Source organism: Aquarana catesbeiana, linkage group LG07, assembly GCF_042186555.1.
Source record: "Aquarana catesbeiana isolate 2022-GZ linkage group LG07, ASM4218655v1, whole genome shotgun sequence".
NCBI lineage: Eukaryota > Metazoa > Chordata > Amphibia > Anura > Ranidae > Aquarana > Aquarana catesbeiana.
Genome location: NC_133330.1, coordinates 114,231,516 through 114,258,401, shown reverse-complemented (window position 1 = coordinate 114,258,401; position 26,886 = coordinate 114,231,516). Strand labels below are relative to the sequence as shown.

The 26,886-nt window shown below is 42.3% G+C and overlaps 1 protein-coding gene across 1 annotated transcript in view; it reads left to right on the top strand.

Annotated features, from left to right (window-relative positions):
• Window positions 1–26,886, top strand: part of ADSL (adenylosuccinate lyase) — a 700,044-nt gene that overhangs the window by 330,473 nt on the left and 342,685 nt on the right. The window contains exon 7 of the mRNA XM_073592652.1: window positions 22,222–22,312. Coding sequence (XP_073448753.1) covers window positions 22,222–22,312 — 91 coding nt within the window. The remainder of the gene's footprint in view (window positions 1–22,221; window positions 22,313–26,886) is intronic.

Sequence of the window (26,886 nt, the reverse complement as noted above, 5' to 3'; positions counted from 1 at the left end):
TTCCCTCATGTGGTGAGCCATGGGAAAACCCCACACATAAAATACATATATATAAAATACCAAAGGGATAAAATCTAAAAATCTGAAATAAAACAATTCAAATCAAAATCAATATTCAAGCCCCTCGGCGATAAAGTGCACATTTCGAAGGTCCATCTGGATTCACTTTTACTTAATTAGCTACTACTATGTGAGTGGATTACATTGATTGCACAGTTCCGTAGTATTTAAATCACTGCGCAATGATGGCTTTTTCTTTCATTTTTATGTGAATCATGACCTTACAAATGTAATTGCTCATGCAACTGTGATCTAATTGGAATAACAAGCAAGTATTTTAAAGGCATTGGACTGACCTTTAGATGCAGAACTGACCTTGATTAGTACAAGCAGATATTTATCTCTTTCACCTTTTTTATTTGTCATTAGTTATTTAGGGATATGCGATCCCTTAAGTTTTTTTTTGTGTACTTATTTGCACTTATTTACTTTATTTGATTGTATTATTGCATCATATTTATTATGGTTTAGGTTTGTAAACACATGCACTATTTTAACAGATTGGGAGGGTTCAATAAGCGCACCAACACATTTTATTTTGATTTGTAGCAATGGTGTCACAGCACTAATTAGTTGGTTGCAGCCCACACCATCTCTGGAGTTTTATCACCATATACAGTATCCACATCAGCATTTTAGTTTTTCTTTTTTCAATCTAATTAGAGAGCCTTTTTATTAGAGTTCCCTTGGAGATATAAATATGGATTTCAAAATCTCCACCACAATACTAAAGATGTCCTAGAGATACAAAATTGCGAAATTAGCTAAATCATAAAATATTAGATAAAATGTTAATAGTGCATATATAAAACACATAAAACTCCTACATCATTGTAGGACATTTTATAACTACCCTTTGGTATGAAATACTGATATGGTAACAAAGTTTTATCAGAAATGGACACAGGAATATTCCATACAGAGAGAGGAAAAGGAAAATGGATATTCAAATTTAGCATACAGAAATTAAATATAGTAATACCAGATATGTTTATTTTTAGCTTACCCTCAGGTTGCTTGTGTGGCATGTCGGTACAGAGAGGACGATGAGCCTGGGGAGTCCATGGGGATTCCCTGCTGAAGGAGACACAGGGCGGACCCCTCTGTGTGTGGAATATAGTATAATGTATAACTATGGATGTTGATAAAAGTGCTAGTGAAAAATGGGGAAATGTGACCAGTGTAGGGAGAGGAAAGGGAGTGTTGAAGTTGATGGGAAGTGGTCGGAGAACAAGTGGGAAGAAGGGGAAAGAAAACGGAAAAGGGGTTTGAAAGAGGGGGAAAAGGGGGGGGGAAAGAAATGAGGGGAAAGGGGGGGAGGGAAGAGGGGGAAGGGAAATGAGAGCAAGAAAAAGGAGAAAAGAAGGGAAGAGGGGATAAAGATAGAAAAGGGGAGAAAATAGAGAGGGGGAGGGGAGAAAGGAGGGAGAGGGGAAAGGAAGGAAGCATGGGAAGGAGGGGAGAGGAGAAAGGGGGGAGGAAAAGGGAGAGGGGAAAAGAGAAAGGGGAGGGGAGAGGAAGGGGGGGAAAAAATGTAAGATGAAATAATATGTGAGGAGGAATAGCTTACCTTGGTTTATATATGTGTAAACACCGTTGTAGGCCTTAAACACGTGTAGCGTAATAATATGGTGATAATGTTTGAAAGTGGGTGAAGTGTAAAATCCCTGTCCCTAGGCTTGAATTAAGCGTGGGAGAACAGGGGATCTGAGTTGAATCCAGAAGAATAAACTGTCCACAGCTAGAGTGGAAAAGCAAAAAAGAGGTACGAGCTTTCAGAGTGGTGTAAGGTGCATTAAACTGAGTGTATAAGCACATACGGAAAGGAGAGGGAGGGAAATGTTACCTTTAATGGTGGTGTATGTGTAAAGTCTTCTCCCAGCGTCTCATACACAAGAGGATAGACCGCTGAGAGGAGAGAAGTGAACTAAGTGGTTTAGAAGGGAAAGGAGGGAGTTCTGCCATGATGACTTCAGGAGGGCAAGGGGGAGGGATCCCTGAGGCTGCTCGCACCGCCTGGATGGGGTCCCAGGTGGAGAAGGAGGGGGACACCAAAGGCAATGGGCAGGGCTGTAAGTCCAACAGGGCCGGAATAACCACCACGACTACAACTCGGAAGGAGCAAATAAATGCATATTGGTTATAAAAAAAAAAGTAAAGTAAAATAAAAAGAATAAGAGCAAAATTTGCAGGTATGCAAATAGATGCCCTTGGATTAATCGCATAGATTCCTGTGTTAAGGTAACGGCTGAACATTTCCATATTTCAAATAAACATTTATATGTAGAGACAATGGGTACATTGGATATTGTATGTATCCTAAAATAGTTCTTACATTAAAGAAATATATAATTGAGTGCATTCTCAGAGGAGGAAGGTTGAAGGGAAAGGGGGGGAGGGAAATTAATAATTGTGGGGAGGAATGAGATTGGGGGGGGGGGGGGAGATGAAGCCAGGGGTTAGAACTATGTAATTATAAAAATGGGGCATAGCTGATGGCATCTTTTAGCCCTGGTGGCTGGGTTGCCTGTAATTTAAATATCCACCTGGCTTCAACTTGAAGATTTTTTTTGGTCAAAATCACTGGCTCAAACTGGCGGATGTATCCTGGCAAGTACTTGAAATTTCAATGAGTCTGTTTTGTAGTTGTGAAAGTCTGTAAATTGTCTAGGTTTCTCAATGATCCCTATTTGTATGTCTGTGACATGTTCCCTAATGCATCTCCAAAAGTTAAGTTTTGTTTTACCCATGTAGTGGTTACCACAGCCACACGTAAGTAAATGCACGATACCAATTGTGTCACAATTCACAGAGTGATGCATAACTAAATTCTCGTCTGTAGGCAGCTGAACATTTTTCCCTGTTTTGAAGAATTTGCAGAAATCGCATTTCCCACATTGGAAAGGGCCTCGCTGCAAAGAGCCACAGGGGTCCATGTTCTTCTGAGGCGAGAAATGGCTCGACACCAAGATGTCTCATAACGATTGATTACGTTTAAATATCAAATGTGGTTCAAATTCAGTAAAAGGTTTCAAGGCTGGGTCGTCCCTTTAATAAATGCCAGTGGGTGTTTAGGATGTTTCTTAAAGTGATTGTAAACCCTCCCCCACAACTTTGTCCCATGTAAATCAGCAAAAAACCCTAATGAACACTGCTAATTAGTTTCACCTTTTAAGTTGCATTAGTGAAATAAATTTACTTTTGCACGATATTCTAATTTTTCGAGTATCACCTGTAATGCTCTTCCCATCTTAAATGCTACAGAGTCCTTTGCAAATTTTTTGTCTTTATTTTGTATGAGTTGTTTGTACTCATCTACATATAATTGCATTTCCTCTTTCGATGAAAGAAAAATATCTTTCTCTCGGAAGGGGTGAAGTGTATTTTGTATTCCCTGGATTTCGGCATCCAATTTTTTTATTTTCTAAAACATAGTGATCCTTTAGTAGTTTCATCATGTTCAAAGAACATGTTGTGAGATTCTCCTCCCACTCAGTACGGAGTGGGTTGGGTGGATTTTTTAGAATGGGAAAAATTTGGACATTCAAACCAATGGGAACTACTTTGTTAATGTAGGATTGAAAAAAATGGCTGTGCCAATAGAATCTGGATTTATGATACAGTAGTTTTTTTAAGCTGGGAAAACAGAGCTACTATTTTGTTAGTTTTGATATTGTTGCCTAGAGCTTATGTTTTAATTTTGTTCATTTGCTCAGCCCATGCCCTACTACAATAGTTAGCCATTTTTAAGAAGTATAAAGAGAAGATAACGAGAGAATGTGCTGGGGAAACTTGAGGTAAATGAATAATTCCTTCAAAGAAAACAGGGGGGGTTCGAGGGGAGGGGCTAAAAAGGGAAGAGATGAAAGGTAGAGGGAGGGGTATGAGTATGCACTGTTGTGGGATGTTATGCTCCAATATCGACGATGTTTTGATTTTCTGGACAGGGACACCCGAGTTCCTGTTGGCATTTGTCGAGGGACTCAATCAGAAAAACTATAACCTTTCTTTCACCCTCAACTGGCACATGGACACCCTCCCATTCTCGGATTTGGTCATACACAAAAATGTGGAGGGCGAGATCATTACCAAAGTTCATAGCAAGGATACAGTGGGAAATTCCCTGCTGCACTTTACAAGTACCCATCCATCCCATCTGATAAACTCCATCCTTAACCTCCCTGGCGGTATGATTATTTCGGATTTTAGGTGCTGAAAGCGGTACAATTATTTTGCATGGAAATTTGGTGTTTTTTATATTGTAGGTCTGTAATTCTTAACAATAACACACTTAAATCTGTCCAAACAAGAGTCTAGTAGATATCCCGGGTATGATAAAGTTTGAAACACAAAAACATAAATTATAATATAATAAAAATAAATAATTAAAAAAAAAAAACAAATAAATAATAATAAAATAAATTTCCCCACGATTCACTATCGCTCAATTCTGCAAGTGTTCTAATTTACTATCGCTGTTTTCTAGCTGGTCTAAAGCCACTTTTGATATAAAGGGACACTTTTTTTGGTTGCTATGGACAATCTCCAGTTTCCAGGCAGAAAGAACAGTATATATAACATAAAACTGCATGCAGGGCATAGGACAAAGCACTGGGGACAAAAGGGATGTGAAATAATTTCATACATTACTGTAATCTGTAAGATTACAGTACTGTATATGTTATGTTTTTACAATTTTTTGAATTTGCCGCCAGGCTCCGCCCCCGTGCGTCGCGCCGCTCGCAGGGAACGGAGCCTGGCACGGAGAGGCTTCGGAGGAGGACGGAGCCCGCAGACACAGCGGGGGACATCGCAGGATCCCGGGGACAAGGTAAGTAAAGCCACACCAGGATCCTGCGATGTAATCCAGAGTGTGGCTCGGGGTTACCGCTAATGGTCCTGAATTTTAACCCCGAGCCACACTCGGGAAAACCGCCAGGGAGGCTACAGGGGAAGTGAACCCTGATGAGTTTACTTCCTCTTTGTTTCCCTGCAAAGGTAAAGCATAATGGGCTACTATGCATCGCATAGTAGCTCATTATGTGTCACTTACCTGACAAGGGAGCCTGCAATGTCACCGCTGTCCCTTCTACGAAACATCCATCTTCTTTCCGGCTATCATGGCTCCGGCGCTGTGATTGGCCGGAGCCGCGATGACGTCACTCCCGCGCATACGCGCTGGTGCAGCCACTAACGGCATGATCGCCGTTAGAGACTGCATGCTCAGTGCGCCTGCGCGCCGTTCTCTTCGGCGCATGTGCCGTAGACATCAGTGCCTGTCTTTTGGAAATATCTCCTGAACCATGTAGGTTTAGGAGATATTTCTTGCACCTACAGGTAAGCCTAGATTAACGCTTACCTGTAGGTGCACCTAAAAGTGGTCTATAAGGGTTTACAACCACTTTACGGGACAAGGCGCAGGCCTCCCTTCTGCAAAAACACTTTTTAGACCAAGGATTTCGCAGAAAGTCCCTCAAAAAGTCCTTTAAAAATGCAAATAACCCTCGTGACCTCCTGTTCCAAGGAATAACATCCACATCTTTCCACCCATCCGGTATACGCCCAATTACAGAATATAATAACCAACATCAAGCCTTAAACATCCTAAACACCCACTGGCATTTATTAAGGGACGACCCAGCCCTGAAACCTTTTATTGAATTTGAACCACATTTGATATTTAAACGTAATCAATCATTGCGAGACATCTTGGTGTCAAGCCATTTCTTGCCTCAGAAGAACATGGACCCCTGTGGCTCTTTGCTGCAAGGCACTTTCCAATGTGGGAAATGATTTCTGCAAATTCATCAAAACAGGGAAAAAATGATCAGCTGCCTACAGGCGAGAATTTAGTTATGCATCACTTTGTGAATCAATTGGTATAGTGTATTTACTTACGTGGCTGTGGTAACCACTATGTGGGTAAAACCAAATGTAACTTTTGGAGAAGCATTAGGGAACATGTGGGGATCATTGAGAGACCTATATCTAGACATTTTGCAGACTTCCACAACTACAAAACAGACTCATTGAAATTTCAAGTACTTGCTAGGATACATCTTCATCTACAATCTTAAAGTTGAAGCCAGGTGGATATTTAAATTACTGGCAACCCAGTCACCAGGGCTAAATGATGCCATCAGCTATGCCCCATTTTTATAATTGCATAATTCTATCCCCTGGCTTCATCTCTCCTTTCCCCCATCTCATTCCTCCCCACAATTATTAATCCCCCCCCCTTTGCCTTCAACCTTCCTCCTCTAAGAATGCACTCAATTATTTCTTTAATGTAAGTACTATTTTAGGATACTTACAATATCCAATGTACCCATTGTCTCTACATATAAATGTTTATTTTAAATATGGAAATGTTCAGCCGTGACCTCAACACAGGAATCTATGCGATTAATCCAAGGGCTTCTATTTGCATACCTGCAATTTTTGCTCTTATTCTTTTTATTGTCTTTTAATCCATCATTTTTTATATATTTTTTATACATTTTCCTTATATATTCTTTTATAACCAATATGCATTTGTTTTCTCCTTCCGAGTTGTAGGTGTGGTGGTTATGCTGTCCCCATTGGACTTGCATCCCTGCCCGTATCTGCCCATTGCCTTTTGGTTGTCCCCTCCTTCTCCACCTGGGACTTCATAGAGGCTTCCTTGCGGGCAGGCCGTCCGGGGACACCGGCATTGGACAACTTTCTGGTTGTCCTACTTCTGGCTCCCGGATGCCTGCTTGCCTGGAACGCAGCGCCCTCGATGCACGGCTCTATGTGCTTCACACCACCAACCATCCGCCCCCTCCATCTCCGCCGCTCTATCCCCGCCCTCCTCTGGCCACCAATCGCGGCTGAGGCTGCGGGAGTGGCCTCCCACTTCATCTCAGGAAGCCATGGCAGTGGCTCATGGAATACACACACTTTATTAGTGTGTGCCCCTTGGCTTTTTCAGTGGGCATATGAGCCTGCTCCCGCCGCTCCGGGTCTCTGGATCCTCAGTCCAGGCGGCGCGAGCGGCCTCAGGGATCCCTCCCCCTTGCCCTCCTGGAGTCATCATAACGGACCTCCCTCCTTCCCCTTCTAAACCACTTGTCAACTCTCAGCGGTCTATCCTCTTGTGTATGAGATGCTGGGAGAAGACTTTACACATACACCACCACTAAGGTAACATTTCCCTCCCTTTCCTTTCCGTATATGCTTATACACTCAATTTAATGCACCTTACTCCACTCTAAAAGCTAGTACCTCTTTTTTGCTTTTCCCCTCTAGTTGTGGAAAGTTTATCCATCTGGATTCAACTCAGATCCCCTGTTCTGGCATGCTTAATTCAAGCCCAGGGACATAGTGATTTTACACATCACCCACTTTCAAACATTATCACCATATTATTATGCTACATGTGTTTAAGGCCTCCAACGGTGTTTACACATATATAAACCAAGGTAAGCCATTCCTCCTCACATATATTTCATCTTTCCTTTTTTTCCCCCTCCCCTTTATTCTCTTCTCCTCTTCTCTGTCAGTTTCCCCCTTTCTCTCTTTTTTCCCCTCTCCCTCCCCCCTTTTTCTTCTCTCCTCTCCCCTCCTTCCCATGCTAACTTTCCCCTCTCCTCTCCCTCTCCCTCCTTTCCCCCCTCCCCCTCTATATTTTCTCCCCTTTTTTATCTTTATCCCTTTTCTTTGTTCCCCCCTTCCCCTCTCCCCTTTCCCTTCTTTTCCCCTTTTTTCTTTCTTTTCTTTCTCTTTCTCATTTCTCTTCCCCTTCTCCCCTCCCCCCATCTACCCCTTTCCCCTCATTTCTTTCCTCCTCCCCTTTTCCCCCCTCTTTTCCCACCCCCCTCTTTAAAACCCCCCCTTTTCCTTTTTCTAGCCCTTCGCCCTTGTTCTCCGACCACTTCCCATCACTTTCAACACCCCCTTTCCTCTCCCTACACTGGTCACATTTCCCAATTTTTCACTAGCACTTTTATCAACATCCATAGTTATACATTATACTATATTATTTCACACACACAGGGTTCCGCCCTGTGTCTCCTTCAGCAGGGCTTAGCGGGACATTCCCACAGGCTCCCCAGGCTCTGTTAAAACTTTCTTTGTTACCATATCAGTATTTCATACCAAAGGGTAATTATAAATGTCCTACAATGATGTAGGAGTTTTTCATGTTTTATATATGCACTATTAACATTTTATCTAATATCCTTTTATGATTTAGCTAATTTTGACATTTTGTATCTCTAGGACATCTTTTTAGTATTTACATGCTGTTTGTGCTGCTCTAAAAGGCCCGGACGAAGCTGGGTTCCCGCGAAACGCGTAGGCCACACCTGTGCTATTCTATACCAGGACTCGCACAACCTGGATCAACATAACAGTAAATTGTATTTTCTCTTAAACTGTAATGTTTTAAATATTTTCATCCAAGGATGGTAAATAAAGTATCTTTATGATTTAAAAAAAAAAAAAATACTGTCATAAATTATCTATACTCCATCGAGGCACATGCAAAGTCCCACTCCACGTTATTTTTGTGCTCTGCTGCAACAAAGTCCCAAGGGAGAGATTATTTTCTAGCATAACAACATTTAGGGGACAGAGCAGCTGTGAACTTACACCTACTCACTTTTCTTTTATGGTCAAGACTCCTTGGCTGATACATGATCTATTAGCTGTCATTACAAGGCAGCTTTTATGTTGCTGGGGGTCATCTTCCAGCCCGGGGAGATTCTTTTAGTCCCCCAGCGTGGACATAGGTGTGCCTTTCCTGTTGGACGAGCTCCCCCCTCTTCTGCCTTTCCACCTGCTTATCTTCGATCCGCGGGTGGATTTAGGCTCTGTTGCCTGCGCTGTCAGTGTCCCCATTGGAATCTCGCTGCCTTCCAGGCAGTCCGCATTGTGCGTGTGCGGTCTTGCGCGTGTTGGCCATGCTGCGTGTGACGTCAGCAGCAGCGGCCGTTTACACCCCCCGCAAGTGGCGGCCCCTAAAAAGAAGCGCAGAGGGGGATCAACTTTAGTGGCAGCAGCCAGGGGGCAATTATGCAGGCTCAATACCCTGTGTTCACAGATTTATATAGAGCTCTCCATCACCCATTATTCAGCTGCTAGGGTCCCAGGCGGACAGTCCACACTTTTATGTAAGTAAAAGGAAGCTTCTTCGCTTCTAGTTTATAAAACTCTTAAACCTCCAATATGTTGCTATATAGTTAATTCCCTGTTTCGTTACAGGACTCTACAGGGTTCCCCCCCGCCTTTTCCCTTCTTGGACCATCTAGCCAAACCCTGCATGGTCGTCCAGCTCTGGATCAGGTGCGTTCCCGCACATATTTTCATGCAGGTGTGCCTGCCTGGTGTGATTGCCTTCAGTTACTCTTTGAATTCATTCTTTTTAGTAAATCTTTGAATAATTAGGTACGCTTTGTACTTTAAATGGTGTGTGGTAAATTAGTGATGGAGTGCCTTTTTGATATAGCCAATGAGATTGAGCGTGCTGCAGCTGCCTCCCTCTGATCACTAATCCCCTGTGGGACTTGGAGCCCACTCCAGGCTGGGATCCGAAAAGCATGCGTTACTAGCTGCCTTTGCTGATCTGTACACTTGGTCATGTCCATCTGTGTAAGTCTGAAATGCTCTTAAGTAGATTTTGCATGAGACCTCACTATTATATATAACTTGGTGAAGTTGACGTAAATTCTGCTGTGCGCTTCTCTCTTTATGTATGTAGGATTGCATCCATCCTCTTATCCCCTGAAGAAGACTATGTACAGTTGAAACACGTTGGATGTAATTGGTGGATATGAATAATTTTTCATATAAAGGTGCGTCCCTGCCCCCCGTGAGGCTAGCAGGAGATGTTTAACAGACTAGGATGTGAATTGTATAGACCAGCTATTTTTAACCCATTGTACAAATTGCAACCCATTGCAACAAAGTGCCATGGGAGATGCTTTTCTAGTGATATATGATCTATTTTGATACTTTATTTTGACCCATTCTCCTCTCTTCCCCTCTTTTCTCTGTGGCTTATTCCCCCCTTCCCTCCCCCTTTTTTTTTTTATTTTTTTTTTTTATATTTGCTTATATGTAAGTCCCACTGCTTTATCGGGTGCACTTTGTCTTTGTATTGCATTGTACCTGTGATTCTGTATTACTGAGTTGTACAGCCCTGGCCAAAGGTTTTGAGGCTGACACAAATATACATTTTCACAAAGTCTGCTGCTTCAGTGTTTTTAGATCATTTTGTCAGATGTTACTATGGTACACTGAAGTAAAATTACAAGCATTTCAGAAGTGTCAAAGGCTTTTATTGACAATTACAGTTAAGTTTATGCAAAAAGTCAATATTTGCAGTGTTGACCCTTCTTTTTCAAGACTTCTACAGTTCACCTTGGCATGCTGTCAATCAACTTCTGGGCCATATCCTGACTGATGGCAGCCATTCTTGCATAATCAATGCTTGGAGTTTGTCAGAATTTGTGGGGTTTTTTTTCACCCACCTCTTGAGAGCACCTTGCCATAAGGCAAAAGTGATACCTATCATGCTGGAAATGGCATTGTTCGTCACTAAACTGTTCTTGGATGGCTGGGAGAAGTTGCTTTCAGAGGTTGTTTTGTACCATTCTTTAGTCATGGCTGTGTTCTTAGGCAAAATTGTGAGTGAGCCCACTCCCTTGACTGGGAAACAACTCCACATATGAGTGGCCTCAATCAGAAAGGGGATTCATCAGAGAAAATGACTTTACCCCAGTCCTCAGTGGTCCAATCCCTGTACCTTTTGCAGAAAGTCAGTCTGTCCCTGATGATTTTCCTGAAGAGAAGAGAAGTTTGCTGCCCTTCTTGATACCAGGCCATCCTCCAAAAGTCTTCACCTCACTGTGTGTGTACAGATGCACTCTCACCTGCCTGCTGCCATTCCTGAGCAAGCACTGCACTGATGGTGCCCCGATCCCGCAGCTGAATCAACTGTAGAAGACGGTCCTGGCGCTTGCTGGACCTTCTTGGGCACCCTGAAGCCTTCACAACAATTGAACCTCTCTCAAAGTTTTTGATTCGATAAATGGTTGATTTAGGTGCAGCCTTAGAAACAATATCCTTGGCTGTGAATTCCTTCTTGTGCAAAGCTATGATGACTGCACGCGTTTTCTTTGCAGGTAACAATGGCTAACGGAGGAAGAACAATGATTTCAAGCGCCACCCTCTTTAAAGCTTCCAGTCTGTTATTCTAAAACAATCAGCATTACAGAGCGATTTCCAGGCTTGTTCTCGTCAACACTGACACCTGTGTTAACAAGAGAATGACTGGCATGTCAGCTGGTCCTTCTGTGGCAGGGCACAAATGCAGTGCAAATGTTTGGGGCATTAAGTTCATTTTCATGACAGAGGGACTTTGCAATTAATTGTAATTCATCTGATTACTCTTTATAAAATTCTGGAGTATATACAAATTGCCATCATAAAAATGTAGGCAGGAGACTTTGATTATTTTTTTTTCAATTTTATTTAATCTGTTGTTAGTTTATCCACATAGTAAATAAAACAAACAGGGCTGGTGCCCACGCAGGGTCTACTGCCTGAGACATAACCACTAGTAACTAGAAAAGTACAGAAAGAAAGGTACAGTCAGTACTACAGCTAAACGATAATGAGCATTAGTAATCGCAAAGTAAGTGCAAGGCTCAAGCACAATTGGCTAGTACATATAGGGTTATCCACCCAAAAGAACCAAACTTTATCAAACTTAGTTGGTCACCCTCTGTTACGATATGTGTCCGGGTATAGTGGTAGAACTGAGTTAACAGCTTTATCCACAATTTAACTGATGGGGGAGAGGACTCTTTCCAATGAAGGGTGATAGCTTTCCGGGCATAAAACAGAAGAAGGCTTAAAAGGATCCTTGTTGCCAGTTTGGGGGCTAGTTCTTTAACCAGACCGAGCAGGTAGGTCCTTGGTGACATGGGGACAGATATATGCACCACTGAAACAATGGCATATAGGACCCCCTGCCAGTATATGGCAATTGCTGGGCATGACCAAAAGACATGTATAAAGTCACCCGTTAAATGTGAGTACCGCCAGCAGGTTGGGGTAATATTGGAGTCCATCCTATGGCGCCGATGTGGGGTAAAATATGCTCTGTGAGCAATTTTAAATTGGATTAATTTGTCCCTGACTGACACCAGATGCTTGAAAGGAAAATCCCATAACTCAGACCAGTCGTTTGTCCAACTCAGGGATATCTGTTCTCCACTTCTGTTTAAGCGAACACAGTTCGGGTAGAGCTGCTGTGGCAAGGTAACTATAGAGCTTCGGGGTGAGCTTCTGCAGCCCAGGTGCACATATGATCGACTCTAATTCTGAATATTTGCATTCCAAATGGTGACTAGGAAACTGGGCATTAAAGGTAAGGTCAGTTAGATAGTATATAAATGTGCACTGGAGAGGGAGGTTAATTTTAGCACTAAGGGAAGTGAGAGACCGTAATTTACAGTTCATAACAATGGGGGTTATTTACGAAAGGCAAATCCACTTTGCACTGCAAGTGCATTTGAAAGTGCACTTGGAAGTGCAGTCGCTCTAAATCTAAGGGGTAGATCTGAAATGAGTGGAAGCTCTGCTGATTTTATCATCCAATCATGTGCAAGCTAAAATGCTGTTTTTTATTTTATGTCCCCCTCGGATCTACAGCGACTTTACTTCCAAGTGCACTTGCAGTGCAAAGTGGATTTTCCTTTAGTAAATAACCCCCAATGTGTTCCAATGTTTTAATTTTGTATCTGGCCCAGGCATGTAGGTCTGGAAGAGTATACAAGTGGGGAAGAGAGGGATTAAGCCACAAGGGAGTATGGGGGGAAGCTGAATTCGGGGGAATGGTTTCATAAGAGTCCCAGTCGCCAAGTTTTCAAGTGGTACCCAGACAGGGTTAAGTTATAAGAGGCTACTTCCCAAATACTTCTCAAGTCTCCCAGGGTTTTAAAGTGATTGTAAAGTCTAGTTTTTTTTTTCTCTAACAATAACAAACATGTTATACTTGCCTGTTATGTGCAGTGGTTTTGCACAGAGCAGCCCTGATCCTCCTCTTCAGGGCTCCTGGCCTCTCCCTCCTGTTAGGTGCCCCCACCGCAAGCAGCTTGCTATGGGGGGCACCTGAGCTGAGTCACAGCTCCCTGTGTCCATTCAGACACGGAGCCCCAGTTCGGCCCTGCCCCCTCTCTCCTGATTGGCTAACTGAATGACAGCAGGAGCCAATCAGGAGGAGAGTCCCGGACGGCCAAGGCACCTCGTGGACATCACTGGAGAGAGATAGGGCTCAGGTAAGTATTAGGGGGTGCTGCAGCAGCTGCTGCACACAGAAGGTTTTATATCTTAACTACGTAAGGACTGCCCGCCGCAGTTGTACTTCGGCTGTTTGAAGAGGAATACCATTGTTATGGCAGCATCTAGCTGCCATAACCCCGGTATCCCCTTCAAGAGCGGACGGTCCTCTCTAAGATAAAAGTGGTCTTCGTGGCGGATTCGCCGCAAGATCACTTATGGGGGCGGTAGAGGGCCCCCCTCCCGCCGTGCTCTGGTCCTCTGCCGCTTACCGGAGCTGTTGGTAGCAGTGGAGACTATCAGGTCCTCATCACTCACAGGCTGGATGCCGAGTGAGTGAAAGATGGCCCTCGCTCAGCTCCATAGCATTGGAAGGGGAAGCAACGTCAAACGTCACTTCCGCCCAATGCTCTTAAAGGAGAAATTTTTTATTTAAAAAAAAAAAAAAGATTAAATTTTTTTTTTTTTTTTTATTGACCACCGCCTGTGGAAGGGAATTCCACATCCTTGCCGCTCTTACAGTAAAGAACCCTCTACGTAGTTTAAGGTTAAACCTCTTTTCTTCTAATTTTAATGAGTGGCCACGAGTCTTGTTAAACTCCCAACCTTTCCTCATAACTAATATCCTCCAGACCCTATATTAGCTTTGTTGCCCTTCTTTGTACTTGCTCCATTTCCAGTACATCCTTCCTGAGGACTGGTGCCCAGAACTGGACAGCATACTCTAGGTGCGGCCCGACCAGAGTCTTGTAGAGCTGGAGAATTATCATTTTATCTCTGGAATTAATCCCCTTTTTAATGCATGCCAATATTTGGTTTGCTTTGTTAGCAGCAGCTTGGCATTGCATGCCATTGCTGAGCCCATCATCTACTAGGACCCCCAGGTCCTTTTCCATCCTAGATTCCCCCAAAGGTTCTCCCCCCAGTGTATAGATTGCATTCATATTTTTGCCACCCAAATGCATTATTTTACATTTTTCTACATTGAACCTCATTTGCCATGTAGTTGCCCACCCCATTAATTTGTTTACATCTTTCTGCAAGGTTTCCACATCCTGCGGAGAGTTATTGCCCTGCTTAGCTTAGTATTGTCCGCAAATACAGAGATTGAACTGTTTACCCCATCCTCCAGGTCGTTTATGAACAAATTTAAATAGGATTGGTCCCAGCACAGAACCCTGGGGGACCCCACTACCCACCCCTGACCATTCCAAGTACTCCCCAATTATCACCACCCTATGAACTCTCCCTTGAAACCAGTTTTCAATCCATTTACTCGCCCTATGGTCCATGCCAACGGACCTTATTTTGTACAGTAAACGTTTATGGGGGACTGTGTCGAATGATTTTGAAAAATCCAGATACACCACGTCTACGGGCCTTCCTTTATCTAGATGGCAACTCACCTCCTCATAGAAGGTTAATATATTGGTTTGGCAAGAACGATTCTTCATGAATCCATGCTGATTACTGCTAATGATACCGTTCTCATTACTAAAATCTTGTTTATAGTCCCTTATCATCCCCTCTAAGAGTTTACATACTATTGATGTTAAGCTCACTGGTCTGTAATTCCTAGGGATGTATTTTGGGCCCTTTTTAAATATTGGCTTTTCTCCAATCAGCTGGTACCATTTCAGTCAGTAGCAGTAAAAATTAGGAACAATGGTCTGGCAATTACTGGACTGAGTTCCCCAAGTACTCTCTGGTGCAAGCCATCTGGTCCTGGTGATTTATTAATGTTAAGTTTACCAAGTCCAATTTTAATTCTGTCCTCTGTAAACCATGGAGGTGCTTCCTGTGATGTGTCATGAGGATAAAAACTGCAGTTTTGGTTATTGAAGCCCCCTGATTCCCTCGTGAAGACTGAGGAGAAGAATAAATTCAATACCTTCACCATCTCCCCATCCTTTGTAACCAGATGTCCTTACTCATTCTTTATGGGGCCAATGGCCTGTCCTCCCTTTTTTACTGTTTACATACTTAAAGAATTTCTTGGCATTTTTTTTTTTTTTGCTCTCCTCCACTGTGTGTCTTTCATGTTCTATCTTAGCCATCCTTATTGCACCCTTACATTTCTTGTTGCATTCTTTATAAAGTCTGAATGCTGAGGATGATCCCTCAACCTTCTATTTTTTGAAGGCCTTCTCCTTTGCTTTTATATACATTTTTAACGTGGAGTTATGCCATCCAGGACTTTTGTTCGCTCTTCTAAATTTATTACCCAATGGGATGCATTGGCTAATGCCCTTATTTAATATGCTCTTAAAGCAAACCCATCTCCCCTGTGTTCTTTGTTCCTAAGATTTTATCCCAATTTGTGCCTTCTAGCAAGGTTCGTAGTTTAGGGAAGTTGGCTCTTTTGAAATTCAGTGTCTTTGTATTCCCCTTATGTTTCCCATTTTTGTGATTTATACTGAAGCCAATTGACCTGTGACCGCTGTTACCTAAATTGCCCCACATTTCCACATCCATAATCAGGTCTGTATTGTAGGTAATCAGTAGATCCAGTAACGCTTTATTTCTAGTTGGTGCGTCTACCATCTGACCCATAAAATTGTCCTGCAAGACATTTAGGAACTGGTGAGCCTTAGATGAATGCGCGGTTCCTTCCTCCCAGTCTATGTCTGAATAATAAAAATCCCCCATTATGATAACACTTCCCGTCCTTGCTGCTAATCCAGTTTGTGATAGATCTGTCTCCCCTTCCTCCCTCAGTTTAGGGGGCCTATAGCATACTCCCAGTATTATTTTCCCCTTCGCTTCATCCCTTTGGAGCTCTACCCATAAGGATTCCACCTCCTCCTTAGCTCCCTTAGTGATGTCATCTCTCACATTCACTTGTAAATTATTATTGATATATAGGCATACCCCTCCCCCTTTTTTACCCTCTCTACCCTTGCAATAAAGGGTATACCCTTGAATGGTTGGCAGCCAATCATGAGAGCTGTTGAACCAGGTCTCTGAAATTCCCACAAAATCTCAAATCCTCCTCGTACAACAGTATCTCTAGTTCACCCATCTTGTCCGCTAGGCTCCTGGCATTGGTGAACATGCCACGTAGTTTAGAGCGGTCAGATGTTATCCTCTTATTGGGTGTTCCGAGATTGCAACTAGGACTTGCTACTATACTTGCATTTGGTTTATGTGCTTTGGTCAACCTATCACTAATGCCCCCAATACTACCCTCTGGAATATGTTCCGCGCTGACTATCTCTACCTCTAGACCACACCACCCCACCCCACCCCCGTCGCCTAGTTTAAAAACCTCTCTAACCTCTCTACTTTTTGGCCATTTTCATACCCAGCTGATCTGCACCCTCCTCATTTTAGGTGCAGTCCATCTCTTCTATAGTACTGGTTATCGACTGAGAAGTCGGCCCAGTCCTCCAGGAACCCAAACCCCTCCTTACTACACCAGCTCTTCAGCCACTTGTTTACTTCCCTAATCTCCCTCTGCTTTTCTGGTGTGGCTCGATGTACCGGTAGTATTCCTGAGAATCCTACTACCTTGGAGGTCCTTTTCCGCAATTTAGCTCCCAAGTCTCTAAAATCGTTTTTTAGGGCACTCCATCTGCCTCTGACTCTGTCATTGGTGCCAACGTGCACCATGACAGCCGGCTGGGTCTTCCCCAGTAATCTGTCCACAAGATCTGTGATGTGCTGAACCCGAGCGCCCAGTAGACATCATACAGTTCAGCGCTTCAGGTCTTTGTTACAGATTGGCCTCTCTGTCCTTCTAAGGATTGAGTCCCCTACCACCAGAATCTGTCTTTCCTTTCTGTTTGCTCCCCCCCCCCCCACTCTCACTGGAGGAGTTCTTCTCCTGGCAGCTAGGGGAGTGCCTCAGCTCCAGCAGTGCTGGTCCCTGACTGGTTTTACCAATGTCACTCACTGGAGCATACTTATTGGGATGCTCCAGCCCTGGATCGGCCTCCCTGGCACTTCCCCTACTCTACCCTTCCTGTCACCCATCTACTCTTTCCTATTGCCTGCACCTCTTTGTCTCCACCCGCCTCTGTGCTGGCCCCTGCCGGTACCTGCTCTCCTTTAGTATGGAGGGACTTCTCAGTGCTGACAGTTGCTTACCCAGATTCAGAACCTGGGCTTCCAGGGAAACAATGTGCTTATATTTTGTACAGCAGTATTCAACCTCAATCGGATGATCAAGGAACGCATACATGCCGCAAGATGTACAGCAAGTCGCCTCTCCACACCCGCCTGGCATTGTACCTATTAATTTGAGGATTGGGGATTATACCCTGTCCAAATTACCTAACTAGCTTCCTGACACTAATACTCAACAAGACAATACACAGGTACTCAAGACAATACACAGGTACCCGCAGACCTACGTGCACCCGCAGTACACAAGTACGCAGTACATAATACACAAGTACTAATGATCCACTCACACTACACAGGTACTATGACCCCTGTTATAACCTCCTGTTTTAAACTCTGATTTATAACTCATCACTTAGTTCCACCTGGACAGAGTTCTAGCAGGCTCAAAGATGAGCAGGCTCTCAATGAATTCTACACAAGGTTATTTAGCCCTCAAGCACCTGTGACCAATTAACCACTCCCCTTAATTAGTTGGCTGAAGGAAGCAAAGAAAAAAAAAGCTGTTTAAAAAGTGTCAGAAAAAGGTGTTAAAAAGCTACAAGGAAAAGCCCCAAAAGAACCTAAAAATGCAACCCAGCAATCGCCAGCAGTCAAAAAGCAAGACTTGTTCACTCTCCACTCAAGGTCCCCACTGTTTAACTTCCAACCAGCAGTCTGGCCTTACATTCCTTGTGACCCCATTTTTTTAAAGGACAGTTTAAAAATAAAAAGTAAAATAAGAAAAAAACATTTTTTTTTTTTTTTAAAGCGCCCTGTCCCGCCGAGCTCGCGCACAGAAGTGAACGCATGCGTAAGTCGCACCCGCATATGAAACCGGTGTTCAAAACCACACATGTGAGGTATCGTTAGAGCGAGAGCAATAATTTTAGCCCTAGACCTCCTCTGTAACTCAAAATTGGTAACCTGTAGAAATGTTTAAATGTTGCCTGTGGAGATTTTTAAGGGTAAAAGTTTGTCGCCATTCCACAAGCGGGCACAATTTCACACGCTCAGCGGCTCTGGCAAGCCTCGCAATCTGCTGCCTGTGGAACTGTTTCACAGACAGCGGAGGTTACACACAACATTTCGGGGCAGATCTCTGGAGACAGCACTGGTGATTAGGGTGTGCCCAGGCACACGCCTATGCCAGTATGCTATGCATTCCTGTTTATGGTCCTCTGACATGGGTTGGAAAAAGCATGTGTTCATCTAGATGTGACAGAACCTCTACACCCAAGCTCATTAAACTAGTAACACCAGTGCTCCATGTTTAAAGCGGAGTTCCACCCACATTTTCAAGTCCTCAGCATCCCAAGCTACTCTGCGCGTAAAACGATTTGGCATTTTTTTTTCAACACTTACTCTTTCATTTGTGAATTCAGTATTCATTTCCTCCTTTTGGCCGCGGCCCAGCTCATCATTTCCGGTTTGCAATGCTTCCTGGGAGACGTTTGTCATCAATCCCAGGAGGCAATAGGCATTGCTGGGCCATATCACCGCTTTATTTCATTTATTTCGGAAATGACGCGATGCAAAGCGCCAGCCAGCGCCATTTTAAAAAAGGGGAACCAGGCTTTTGTTGCCATTGTTACCCTAGCTTCCAAAGCAGCGAGATCGGCGGTGGTGGATATGGTCGATTCGTGTGGAAGATAAGAAGGGCAGCAACTATTTACTATTTGACAGTGGTAAGCACGTTTGCTGATCCAGGGGGACACCATAGTATGTGTGATTTTTGTAGAAAAGAGCAGTGGGATGGGCGCTGTGTCAAGGGGGCAATGTTATGAGAACAGTGGCAATGTGATGTGCTGAGGGCAGCTCAATGTAATGTGCTGGGGGCAGCGCGATGGGGGGAATGTGATGGTGGCAGCATCATGTGGGCAGTTTCATGGTGGCAGTGTGATGTGGGCAATGTGACGGGGGCAATTTCATGGGGGCAGTGTGATAGGGGGCAGTTTCATGGGGGCAGCGTGATAATATTCCTTGTTGTACATGCAGTATACTTCGTGGTTCCTGGAGGGAGGAGGGGAGGAGAGGTTTGCATAGCTAAGGGATGGCAACTTCCTCTGACACTGCCGTTGCTATGGAAACCTGACCTGCAACCTATTACACTGCTTGTGCTGCACTGAGCATGTGCGAGATCTGCCAGGATGAGATCCAGAAAGAAATGCAATCTGGCTTCAGATGCCCATACCTGAGATGGCCACGGCCTGCTGGAAGTTTATAAAGTAACAAACTAATGCTACGAACATACAAAATGGACCTTAGTTTACAGACTAACTTTTTGCTAGATTACATTAAGCTTGTGTATTATAGGGGTATTTTTTTTAAAAAGTATCATTTCGGCCGCAGCACCGCTTTAATAATTGGTGTCATTAAACCCACATTAAAAACTATCAATAAATGCTTTTAATGCTCGCTCGGTCACTATGTGATTCATTTTCTGTCTAATGCGAAAAAGAAAACAAACTTGGTTGATCCTGCTGTTCTCTATATCCCTCTTCTGTCCATGTCCCCACCGCAGTGTTGGCAACTAGTGCACATGCTAAGTTTTCAGTTTATTTTCTACCTTGAGCATTCCCTCCCTATCACATTTGAGCAGCCCATGTATACGCACTGGTAAGTGACCGCCCTCTCCATCGTCCTCCATGCCCACTTCCTGGCTTTCCTTTAGTATGGAGGGACTTCTCAGTGGTGACAGTTGCTTCCCCAGATTCAGAACCTGGGCTTCCAGGGAAACAATGTGCTTATATTTTGTACAGCAGTATTCACCCTCAATCGGATGATCAAGGAACGCATACATGCCGCAAGATGTAGAGCGAGTTGCCTCTCCACACCCGCCTAGCATTGTACCTATTAATTTGAGGATTGGGGATTATACCCTGTCCAAATTACCTAACAACTAGCTTCCTGACACTAATACTCAACAAGACAATACACAGGTACTCAACAAGACAATACACAGGTACCCGCAGACCTACGTGCACTCGTAGTACACAAGTACGCAGTACACAATACACAAGTACTAATGATCCACACACACTACTCAGACAACACTCGGGTACTCACACTACACAGGTACTATGACCCCTGTTATAACCTCCTGTTTTATACTCTGATTTATAACTCATCACTTATTTTCACCTGGACAGAGTTCTAGCAGGCTCAAAGATGAGCAGGCTCTCAATGAATTCTACACAAGGTTATTTAGCCCTCATCAAGGTTATTTAGCCCTCATAATCTAGCAAAGTTAGTCTGTAAACTAAGGTCCATTTTGTATGTTTGTAGCATTAGTTTGTTACTGTATAAATTTCCAGCAGGCCCTGGCCATCTCAAGTGTGGGCATCTGAAGCCAGATTGCATTTCTTCCTGGATCTCATCCTGGCAGATCTCGCATGTGCTCAGTGCAGCACAAGCAGTGTAATAGGTTGCAGGTCAGGTTTTCAGTTTATTTTCTACCCTGAGCATTCCCTCCCTATCACATCTGAGCAGCCCATGTATACGCACTGGTAAGTGACCGCCCTCTCCCTCCTCCTCCATGCCCACTAGCCAGCTCAGCAATCAATGGGGTGGGATATTACATCCTGATTGAAGGCTTCACTTCCCTCTTATTCTAAGGCACAAACTGAAGGGGCGTGACACAGCCTGTGACTGGCAGAATCTGCTCACACAATGTTGCCAAAAAATATAAATATTTGATTTCAAATATATATTTGTATAGTAGTTTAAAACAGTTTGATTTTTATTTTTCCTCTGTATCACAAAGGCTATGTTTTTTATTTTGAATGTTTCCCTGCAGACAGCCTGGGAAAGAGCTGGGTCATGTAACAGCTTTATATCAATTAGGGAAAAAAAGGTACATGGATGTGTTTTATTAAAAAAAAAAAAAGAAAAGAAAAATGCAGTGCCATCATCCACATACAGAAAGAGATGGGACAACGTACATTAAACAGTGTATTTAATATCACTTTAAAGTGGAGTTCCATCCAAAAGAGGAATCTCTGCTTGGTGGCCTCCTCCTCCTCTTCGCTACCACATTTGACACCTTTTGTGGGGGAGGGAGCAGGCACCTGGCTTTGACCAGAAGTTCAATCCCCCCCCCCTCCTTCTTCCTCTGCAGCCTTCTGCAACACTTCACAGGTCCCAGAAGACTGCGGCCTATTCACAAAGCGCAGCACGCTTCACGCATATTCAGTAGAAAAAACGGCTTTGAAGCCACAAGGCTTCGCTGCTGGTTTCCCTTCGTCAAGATGGTGGCGCCAGCACCCAATAGCCGATTGAAGAATTGGCTTGTGTGAGGACACACCACTGGATGCCTAGATAGGTAAGTGCCCTAACATTAAAAGTATTTGTAGCTGCTGCCTTTTATTTTTTTAGGGGAGAGCCTGGAGCTCCTCTTTAACTTGAGGGGTGGAAAAGCAGACAGACCTGTTTAGTAGGCCAGTACAAAAGATATCAATGTCCAAATTATGCCAGCTCAAAGTGACAAATTTGGTTTCCGCTTTTGAGAATGTAGAACTTTGTAAAATAGATGATTACTGACTGGTCACTGACTTGCTGCACATTCTTTATCTCTGTAATGCTGGAAACCATTTTATTTAAAATGACATAATATTACATCTGTTTAGAGTGTAAAGAAAATACAGTCTACTTGAGATCTCTTCTAGGTTTTGAAACTTCAAGCACATTTCAGAAAATATATTTTGTCTAGTCTACATGGTCATATACATATGTTTCTTGTTCTAGGGCATACATAATAACAGGTCAAACGTACAGCCGCAAAGTTGATGTAGAAGTTTTGTCTGTTCTTGCCAGTCTAGGAGCCACAGTCCACAAGGTAAGTTAACAGTGCGGTATATCATAAAGAACTGACTGTTATTTTGGCTGTAAATGGACTCATGATTTGGTTCATATTGTATATGTTTTAAACTCCTAAAGCTGAAATCCAAGCAGATTTAGGGTCCTTTCACAGGGGCGTTCCATCTGTCCATTTTTCATCCATCAGTTTACAGATGAAAAACAGACAAACAGATGATCATCCATTTACATCCGTGTCCATTCGGTACACATGTGCAGAGCAGATAAATTTGTTTAGTTTTGGACAGGTTCGTTAAGTTACTAATTTTGTTTTGTTATGGAATTAGTTTAGTTTGGTTTCAGAATTCGTTTCCATTTTCGTAAAAAAAAAAAAATTAGTTTTCGTTAAAATTTAATTAATGTTCTAACGAATTCCAACTTTTCAGAATGATTAGAATTCCGATCGGTTGAACGATCCAAATTCTGTGAAGAAATAGCTGGTTGTTGAGCAGCAGGCCGGGAAGCCGGCCGCCCAGATCCTTAACAACCATGACTCATCTGGCAGCGGGCTTCCCCACTGACGAATGAATGTAATGATAAAGAATGCCGGCATTTCCAGGCAATAGAAAAATTTTAAAACGGCGTAATCAAAAATCCATACCAGGCCCTTACCCAAGCATACAGCCCGGCAGGTCAGGGAAGGGAGGAGAAGAGCGAGCGTTTTGTTTTTTTTTTTTACTTTTTTCTATTGCTGGGAAATGCCTGCATTTATCTTTACATTCATCTGTCAGTGAGGAAGCCCGTTGACAAATGATAACTCATGGTTGTTAAGGATGTGGGCGGCTGGCTTCCCAGCCTGCTGCTTAACAACCAGCTATTCCTTCACACAGAATTCAAATTGGTTGATTGTTTTTCGACCGATCCGATTTCTGATTGTTCTGAAAAGTAGGAATTCATTAGAAAACGAATAAACAACAAATTTTAATGGATTTCAGCGAAATTTGTTACTATTCATTAGTATTTATTTAGGAGATTCGGATACATCCGAATAACCTAAAATTAGTCTTTGTGTTTGGACCGCAACAAATTGTACATGTCTACCATTTGGACCTAAACAGACAAATGATCCGTTTTTGCATTGGTTGTTAGGAGCCGGCGTCCTAACAACTATTGATTATTTATTTCAAGTTATAAAAATATGGGATGACTGTTAGGAGGCTGGTGCCGATGCCTTAACCAATGATTCATTCCTGCTGCTGACAGCAAGGAATAATCAATGGGATGCTAATTAATAGTCCTGTGAGCCTCCAGGTGGTTGACCAAATCAGGTCTCCAAAATAGTGTATCTTACAAATGATCAGCTGCTAACGTTACGCATGTCTCATATACCATGCAAGATAATCAAATCAAGTTATAAAACGCTGCGCTATCAAAATGATAAATATAAATATATAATTAAGTGGTATTGTGCTCTCTCGTGACATGTATAAAATGTCCAAAATACTATACATTAATGTGCAATAAACTTCAATAAATAAATGAATAAGAGTGCTTCAATAAGCCTGTGAATATATATATATATATATATATATATATATATATATATATATATGTGTGTATATATATATATATATATATATATATATATATATATATATATATATTCCAAAATATTTGTGCAATATTCAAACAAATAATAAATAAATATTTCAAGAAAAAAAATCATCCATGCGATTCAGTGTTGCATCCATGCAATGCAGTGCTGTATCTCTGTAATTCAGTGATAGTACAATGTTCAAACAATATTAGAAAAAAAATTCCAAAGAAATATCATCCATGTGATTCAGTGCTACATCCATGTAATTCAGTGTTGCATCTGTGCAATTCGGTGCTGTGTAGCTTAGTGCTATGATCGAATAAACAGTCCATACACATTCCAAAATCCATCCATGTGTTTCAGTGAACACAAACTAAAGTGCTGTGTGCTCATATAAGTGCTCCCCCCAGGTGATAGCCCCTCACCTTAGGGCGTGTGACCTTGCGAATAAGCTTGGTCAAAATGCGCCTAAGAACCTCTAGGGGTTCGGTATTTTATGCTGGATCCTGGATAGGTTACACTTGTGCCTCTGTTCCTCACAGCAGTCCAGTTTATACCTCGGTATATCAATATAAAGAGAACTTCATGGTGTATTATGTATTACCTTTATTTAAAATCGCACTAAAAACCCACAGTGGTTACTCACAATGTCAAGGCGCTTACAGTGCGCCACTCTAAAAGAGCGGTAACGATCGGGTGACGGCGGCCGGTAATGGGGTGGCGTACTAATCGTTGCCAACAGATGGTGTGTGTAGCGTTCCGTTCTGTCCCCTTCGGAACGCTACACACACCATCTGTTGGGAACGATTTGTGGGTTTTTAGTGTGATTTTAAATATAGGTAATACATACTGCACCATGAAGTTCTCTTTATATTGATATACCGAGGTATAAACTGGACTGCTGTGAGGAACAGAGGCACAAGTGTAACCTATCCAGGATCCAGCATACAATACCAAACCCATAGAGGTTCTAAGGCGCATTTTGACCAAGCTTAATCGCAAGGTCACAGGCCCTAAGGTGAGGGGCTATCACCTGGGGGGGGGGAGCACTTATATGAACACACAGCACTTTAGTTTGTGTTCACTGAAACACATGGATGGATTTTGGAATGTGTATGGACTATTTATTTGATCATAGCACTAAGCTACACAGCACCGAATCGCACAGATGCAACACTGAATTACATGGATGTAGCACTGAATCGCATGGATGATATTTCTTTGGAATTTTTTATCTAATATTGTTTGAACATTGCACTATCACTGAATTACACAGATACAGCACTGAATTGCATGGATGATTTTTTTCTTGAAATATTTATTTATTATTTGTTTGAATATTGCACAAATATTTTGGAATATTTCTATATATTTTTAACAGGCTTATTGAAGCACTCTTATTAATTCATTTATTTATTTTAGTTTATTGCACATTAATGTATAGTATTTTGGACATTTTATACATATCACGAGAGAGCACAATACCACTTTATTAATTATATATTTATATTTATCATTTTGATAGCGCAGCGTTTTATAACTTGATTTGATTATCTTGCATGGTATATGAGACATGCGTAACGTTAGCAGCTGATCATTTGTAAGATACACTATTTTGGAGACCTGATTTGGTCAACCACCTGGAGGCTCACAGGACTATTAATTAGCATCCCATTGATTATTCCTTGCTGTCAGCAGCAGGAATGAATCATTGGTTAAGGCATCGGCACCAGTCTCCTAACAGTCATCCCATATAAACAAAAGGGCTAAAGGGCACGCTTATCTGAGCACATAGCCCAGCAGACCAGAAAAGGGGGACCCCCCTTCTCTCGTAAAACCATACAAGCTGGCTGAAGGAAAAAAACAAAACTGAGCCATGTATGGCTCTAAAAAAAAAAGCCTTCCGCACTCCCTTGCCATGTGCATGCAGTCACAGAACATTACTGAAATGAGAGGAAATATGTATCATTACAACAAATATGTACTCTGAATATACTTTGGCTAATTTGCATACCTAAATCATCTCAAATTTTTTTTATGAAGGCTTTATAATGCTTTATTTGGTGCAGTGTTTAAATTAAAAGCCTTTTTACTGTTTTTTTTTTTTTTTTTAGGCTTACAAATGCATCAGAATGTAAGATTTTTTATTAGTAAAAATTATTTAATTATTAATTTGTTCATTAGGGGACACAGGATGATATTCAGAGACATAGGGTTATGAGCTGTCTTCAGGAGATTGGACGCCGGCAAATAATCAGAGCACTTCCATCATGCATCCTTTTTTTGCTAGTGTTCTAGGGGAATGTGCAGTGGGTATAGAAAAGAATTGCCCTCCCTTTAAATTGGTGGGGTGAACTCCATCAGGTGTAGCTAATCACCTTCTCAATGGCACACATCCATTTGACTTTCAACTGTAATCAGCTGTGGCCATTTTGATTAGCTCAGCATGAAAAGAGCTTTCCTGGAGCATTTCAATCCCTGGTATTGCAACTAAAGCAAATAATCAACTATGGGTGGCAAAGCACTGTCAAAAGATCTCCAGGATTAACCACTTCAGCCCCGGAAGATTTGGCTGCTGAATGACCAGGCCATTTTTTGCGATTCGGCACTGTGTCGCTTTAACTGACAATTGCGCAGTCGTGCGCAAAATTGACATCCTTTTTTTTCCCACAAATAGAGCTTTCTTTTGGTGGTATTTGATCATCTCTGCGTTTTGTTTTTTTTTGTTTGTTTTTTTTTTTGGGGGGTTTTTTTTTCGCTATAAACAAAAAAGAGCAACCATTTTGAAAAAATAAACACAATATTTTGTACTTTTTGCTTTAGTAAATATCCCCCTTTTTTTTTTAATTTTTTATCCGTTTAGGCCGATATGTATTTTTCTACATATTTTTGGTAAAAAAAATTGCAAAAGGCGTATATTGATTGGTTTGCGCAAAAGTTATAGCACCTACAAAATAGGGGATAGATTTATAGCATTTTTATTAATATTTTTTTTTTTTTACTAGTAATGATGGTGA